General features: G+C 42.2%; 1 protein-coding gene across 1 annotated transcript; it reads left to right on the forward strand.

Annotated features, from left to right (window-relative positions):
* The first annotated feature begins 2,114 nt into the window (after positions 1-2,114).
* Positions 2,115-3,741, forward strand: LOC112075499 (noggin-3-like). The gene has a single exon (XM_024142492.2). It carries the CDS (start codon positions 2,783-2,785, stop codon positions 3,452-3,454), a length of 672 nt encoding a protein of 223 aa, XP_023998260.1. The 5' UTR covers positions 2,115-2,782; the 3' UTR covers positions 3,455-3,741.
* The last annotated feature ends 3,091 nt before the right edge of the window (positions 3,742-6,832 follow it).

Below are 6,832 nucleotides of genomic sequence, written 5' to 3' on the forward strand. Positions count from 1 at the left end.
GGGAGAATAATACTGTAAGAAAGGCCCATATTCTGAATTCTGACGCTGTACATTTCAAAGTGCTGAACAAATATTTATAACTATGTTAGTCCTAGCTCTCTCATTAATGTCTTAAAATTACGGATTGCCTCTTATCTGCGCTCATCGTTCCCTTATGCCATAATTTGTACTTCTCAATTGTCAGTAGAAACCACATTTGTTTAAGCAAGTCAGMCATATTTTTTTTTAAAGGCAGGATATGAGGCTGAATTAACTGTTTACTCCACCAAGATGTACAAGCTAAAATCACCACTGGGTACTGGGGATAAAATGAAATAAATGGAAAAAAACTGGAAAGATGTTCTGTACAAATTTCCAAATGACATCAGTTTGRCCGGTTGTCAGGAAATAGAAATGTGTAAAAACTACCCAACATGTTTCTGATACGATTTCAGTTCGGCATTTGGATGCATATTTTATGTGGKTGAAGTAATATCAGCTTTTCTGATAAAGACAGAAGCTCTACAGACGGTATTTAACTGCACATTCACATTCTCTCAAGATGCTGAAAGTAAGACATCATATTTCTCCACTCGGTTAGCCTACATTTGGTGTAGATCTATCACTTTACTGCAAGAAAGACTTGGTTCTGCAGGAGTTAATATCAAGGCTATGTAAAGAGGTTATAGACCTACAGCATCCAGATGTCAGTTTCCATTTAACCCATCTAAACAGTAAGCTACAGTTCCCTTGACAGGCCCTAGGCCTATTTGAAGTCCCCATCTCGTGACTGTCGAATTTGTGTRCCAGCACTGCTATCATCCTTTTTACCACTTCACCAAATCTTTCCAAAACATTAGGCTGCTTTTCTGGCCCTCCCTAGTCTTCATTTGCAACTCTGCATTTTGCAGCTTTTCTCATATCATATAAATAATTTCATTCACAAGCTCAAGCTAGCAGCATCAAAGAAACATTGTAACGACAGACCCGCCAGTGTTCTCAAATCTGCGACCCTGCGCATCGTCAGCTGTCGCACAGACAGACAGACGGACTGACAGCCAGGAGCCAATATTATTAACCTTTACATGTATTTGTCAGCTAAATTACACATCTCTATCACTCAATTTCTATAGCTGGATTCAAACTTGGAATCTTTGGAATCAGAGGCAGATACATATGCCCATCTGCCAAACCCGAATCCTACTTGAAGTTAACAGCACTCACTGTTGCCCCTAGTGGCCGGTTCCCACGTCATCTACCGACGTCATCAGACTGATGTCGAATACTTACTTGTTTCACGGGTGACCTAGCTGATTTGACGTGCGTACAGTTAGGCCCTAAAGCTCAGGCTTACGCACTAATACCAGATAACCTCAACGTAGCCTATAGATATAAATTTAACAAGAATGACACATTTATGGATTTTAAGGTATTGTTTTGTCTTTATTCAAGCCGCTCGCCACCCATCCGCCACTTCACCCGTACAATGTTTCATGACCATAAATCGGCAGGTTATGAGTCAACCTGGTCATCACCAGTACGCAGATTTCATATGTGATAATCCACATCAGCACATGTGAATCCACATGATTGCACGTCACATGTGAAATAATGTGGGTTTTCCTTAAGGGATGTTTTTGTCAATTAAACTCTTTGTCCACTTTGTGTCCCGGACAAAAAAAATGAAAACAAATCAATAAAGGCTTCCATGTCAAATGAAAAGGATAAATAATATTGGTAATGAAAAGGAGCACTTTGCTCACTCTCACCCCGCCCTGGATGAGTCTAAACACACGTTGAGAGCATCTAACTGGAGAGAGAGCTGTAAAATAAACATCGCTCTGGCACCAGCCATCATAAAAAAAATCGCAGTTTGTCTGTCTAGAAGAGACGACTTTCGGCACCTCAGCTGTTGAACTTGATGYCACCGCTGGTATTCAATGTATGAGATGAATCAGACAGCTAAGACCGTTATGTGTTATTGCACTAGAATCTAATGTGCCCGGTTTGGGTGCATCAGTCATATTTTTTATTATTAGGAAAATGCATTAATTAAGTTTGTAACGTTACATTTGGAGAGATATGGGCTATAGGCTTACTCATGTCTGCGTGTTACTGGTGGTGGGGAGGGAGGGGGGATTACATCACCGCGCACATGGATATATCGTCTGAGCCATACGGGGCTCAGTTTGGTGTCCAGCACCAGCCAGTGCATCATCTAGCCCTAGACAACATGCGGACAGCCAGAAACCAACAGGACCCAACTCTAAGATTAGTGAGAAACCAGGGAAACCAGGACCTTGACGCACTTTACGCACGGGAAAGCCCAGTGCAAATGCAGCCAGGTCGGCTCATGTTACTGACACCGCTGGGTCTTGTATAAAGTTTTCTTTGAAAGTGCGATTTTTTTTGCCTTGTTAAAACAGTGAAGGGCTACGTTCTATCCATTCAGACGCGTGTCATGGACTGTAAAGTTACGCAGGGAAACTCTCCACTGGCTGGCTCAGGGCATCAACTTTCCTCTCTCAGACTGCAATCACCGGTTGCTATGGTGACTAGGTTCCAGCCAGCTGAAACTTTCTGAGGCAGTTTTTCGCGGAGTTGAGAAACAGATCACCGGTTGGAACGCGTGCGTGACGACTGGCGCAGGACTACGGGGTGCCACGGGACTCCACACGCACTCTCTCTCACACACTCACACCGACCCCCTGGGGGAAAACGGATGATCGTTTCTACAGTATAAGGATTATACTTTTTATATTGTACTCTATATCACTTGGAACTATTGTTACCAGATAGAGATATGGATAACTCGTACTGTTTCCTGGCCATGTCCATGCTGGTTCTGTCCCTCGGGTTTAGGATAGAGGAGGGCATGTGCCAACATTACTACCTCCTCCGTCCCATCCCCAGCGACACTCTCCCCATAGTGGAGCTCAAAGAGGACCCAGACCCTGTCCTGGATCCGAAAGAACGGGACCTGAACGAGACCGAACTAAGATCCAACTTGGGTAGTCACTTCGATCCTCACTTCATGTCCATCACCCCGCCAGAGGACAAGTACTCGGGCAACGAGGACCTGAGCGACTCGGAGATGCGTCAGAAGCCATCCGTCGCGATGCCCAAAGAGATCAAAGCCATGGAGTTTGAGATCCAGCAAGGCAAGAAGCACAAGCCAAGTAAAAAACTCAGAAGAAGGCTGCAACTGTGGCTGTGGTCTTACACCTTCTGTCCAGTTGTTTATACATGGAACGACCTCGGGAACAGATTCTGGCCACGCTACGTGAAGGTGGGGAGCTGCTACAATAAGCGTTCTTGTTCGGTCCCTGAAGGGATGGTTTGCAAACCTGCCAAATCGGCCCATTTTACGATCTTAAGATGGAGGTGCCTGCAGAGAAAGGGAGGTCTGAAATGCGCTTGGATACCAGTTCAGTACCCCATTATATCTGAGTGCAAATGCTCCTGCTCGAACTGAAATAAACTGAAATGAATTTTTTGTGTTATTATTTCAACAACAAAAAATCATAGTTACATGATTGTTTTTTATATGCACTGCCAAGTGTAAGAATGTATATTTTATGTATATGTGGCGCCATTTAATTTTATGATGACACACTTTGTAGAAAGGTCAGTATTATTATTACAATATAACCAGCATCTACTGTATTTGTTGAACATATCTTGAATGTGATGTATCTTTATATTTATATTGAAGAAGAGCACTTCGCATTGCGAACCATTAAAATACTGTTATTGAAGGACTTTACAGCTATTTTCCATTCTTTGGGAAGATAAAATAAATACATGGTTTTATAGACCTCTGATGTGGCAAAATTAGCCAAAATGTAAATTGAGCTTGTGAAACTGGATAAAGGGACAGTTCGTGGGTAAATCATGTAAAATAATAGTAACTGCCAACCTATTTATTCTTTATGTTTCGTGTAGTCTCAGTTAAAATACAACCACACAGATGACACTTGGGAAGAACTTTTTGTTTTGTTACAACTCGTTATGGTTTACATCTCCTTTGTCCTCAAATTGCAGTACATTTGGCCAGCTTTTTTTGGACTATATAAAATGTTTTAAAAAATGGACCTTACAGACTATGCAGACTGTGGTTGTGGGAAAAGTTTAGGGAAMGTTTTAGTGTACTGTGTTTGATTATTCAGCTGCTGACCACACATATACATGTCTAACATGGCACATTTCTGCTCTCAACATCTGTCATGTAGCTACAGATATTGGCACATCTTGGTCCTATTCCCTCTTGGTTCTCTTCCCTCTTGGGCCTCTTCCCTTCTTCCTCTATTCCACTTAGTAGATGCTCTGTGGGTACACTGGTGATTCACTTTCCCTATTCTTCTCAGCCCTTTTCCTGGTATAGCTCTCCTCAAACCCCAGATGGCAAGTCTAACTTCATCTCCAAAGGCCTTGGACCAACAATCCTGCAGTTATATGGCAAGGTCACCACCTCATGTGCCAGAAAGGTCCAGACACTTTGGCAGACAGAGGCATTCTACACTGTAATAGCCTAGACATGAGTAGGATGCTTTGTTTTTATTTTGTATTGTACAGCTCAGTCCCATTGAGTATTCTCATGGCACCTGGATACAGTTTTGAGAAAGATGAAACAGTTACACTCACTGAAAGACAGTCCTTTTTCAAACCTGCGGCTTGTGACCTGCTGCTGCTGCTACTACTGCTACTGCTACTGCTACTGCTGCTACTACTGCTACTGCTGCTGCTGCTACTGCTGCTACTGCTACTGCTGCTACTGCTACTGCTACTGCTGCTACTGCTGCTGCTGCTACTACTACTGCTACTGCTACTGCTCCTACTCTCACTGCTGCTACTGCTACTTCTGCTACTGCTACTACTGCTACTGCTACTGCTGCTACTGCTACTGCTACTGCTACTGCTACTACTGCTACTGCTACTACTGCTGCGCTACTGCTACTGCTACTGCTACTGCTACTGCTACTACTACTACTGCTACTACTGCTACTACTGCTACTGCTACTGCTACTACTGCTGTTGCAAAATGAATGAACTATCTAGAGACTACTTTCAATAAGTGTGAATTCTATCAGAAAACTTCCCTTGTGTGATGAGAATGCCCATTGGGGAAAACCCACAATCAATGACACAAGTCTATTTCAAACCCGTGACCTCTGCTGCTGCTACAAATTGAAGAGACTATAGCTTCAGTGAATGTGGACTTTTCTCTTTTATAATCTGCCTTTATAACCCTATGGATATTTTTGCACAAATACCATTAAGTTAAGTATAGCACACCAATCTTTCATTCAATCAGAATGTATTTTATTCACTGTTCAAATACAGGTACTGTATACTGCGTGTGAAATAGAAAGCCAGGAATGGAAGCAAGCCAATGTGAATCCACAGGCAGGCCAGGAGCACTACTCATAACAACATGAGCAGGACCTGGTCTGGGCAACACTGCTTCATTTCATTACACTACCTCTTGATGAAAGCTACTACTGGAGCCTTTTACTAATTCAATATACTGTATATTTGACCGTACACGTCGTTTCAGGAAAGGGGAGCGAGATTAATTAAATGTGCCCGTCTGTAGAGACACCAGTTGCCTGCCAGGGACTTGTTTTTCTATATGCCCGTGTGCTTAGCGTACGCCTGCTTTGAGAGGTGTGCAAAGCCCAGACACACCTTTGGAATATTTCTAACAAGTGCAACTGAAGTTTTCCTGCTTTCTTCTTCTTCATTTCAACAGTTTTCTGAAGCAGCAGCAAAGCTTATGTGTGAACCTTTTGGAGTCACGACCCAAAGTAATCAAACAAGGACTGTGAAACTGAAGTAGAAGAACTTACGCCATAGTATGTGGTTATACTATACCAATGCCATATTATACTATATCAATATGAGTGCCCTAAGAACTTTACTGGAATAACAGACAGGACAGCCAATAAATGTGTTTCATTATTTATGTGGTCAAGAAGTTCATGACAATTTTTATTGGCTATATAACTACAGCACCAATAACGTCCACATTTACAACAACGCGCATGCGTTATATTGATAATAGTGATGGGATCAATTTATAACTTCAACCTGCTTGTTTATTATAATGTAGGGGTGTAACCTGGATTGCTTAGTGCAGTGAAGCAGTGGTGTGGCCTTACTTCCCCTGCTCGACGCCAGCTCCATATTTTCATCTCAAATGGTACCGTATTCCTTATATTGTGCACTAAATAGGGAACACGGTATAATTTGGGACGCATCCCATTCCGCTATGCCCTGACAGTCGGAAGGCTCATTGTAAAAGGATTATAAATTAAATACCTTAATTTTCAGATTCCTTCATTTAAGCTGCATGGCGCCTCAAATACATACTGGGGCTAGAAGGATGATCACATGTAAAAAAAATAAAAATAAAAAAAACTGTCTTGCTGCTCGGGTTATGTCAGGTCTGAGAGAGAGAGAGATGAAGGAAAAAAGTAAAACGACTTCACTCTCCTCACCAACCAAACAGACAGAGAGAGGACAGTGAGTTTTTATTGCCAGTGTTAAAAGTGTTGAGTACTTTTCTGACACAAATCTTTAATGGGAATGTGGAGCTCAGAGTCATGTTTTAATAGTGCTGATTCCACATCCTTTAAGCACCGTGCCATGATGATCGTCATACACGTGCACAGATAGGGCACATGTCCCTTTGCCCTTCCAGTCTCCAAAGTGACCTTTTCGGTGGTGGTATAATTTCCCCCMAAAATATTTTTGGTTGTTTTTATATTTTATAAAAAGTGTCATTGTTCTGAGCCCTTTGCCCGCAAGTCGTCGTTAAATTCCCATCTATGCTTCAGAACCAAAAAGTTGC

Source organism: Salvelinus sp. IW2-2015, unplaced genomic scaffold (genome assembly GCF_002910315.2).
Source record: "Salvelinus sp. IW2-2015 unplaced genomic scaffold, ASM291031v2 Un_scaffold3201, whole genome shotgun sequence".
Taxonomy (NCBI): domain Eukaryota; kingdom Metazoa; phylum Chordata; class Actinopteri; order Salmoniformes; family Salmonidae; genus Salvelinus; species Salvelinus sp. IW2-2015.

Coding starts and splice junctions, on each gene's coding strand:
- LOC112075499 (XM_024142492.2), top strand. CDS start 2,783: ATGGATAACTCGTACTGTTTCCTGGCCATGTCCATGCTGGTTCTGTCC.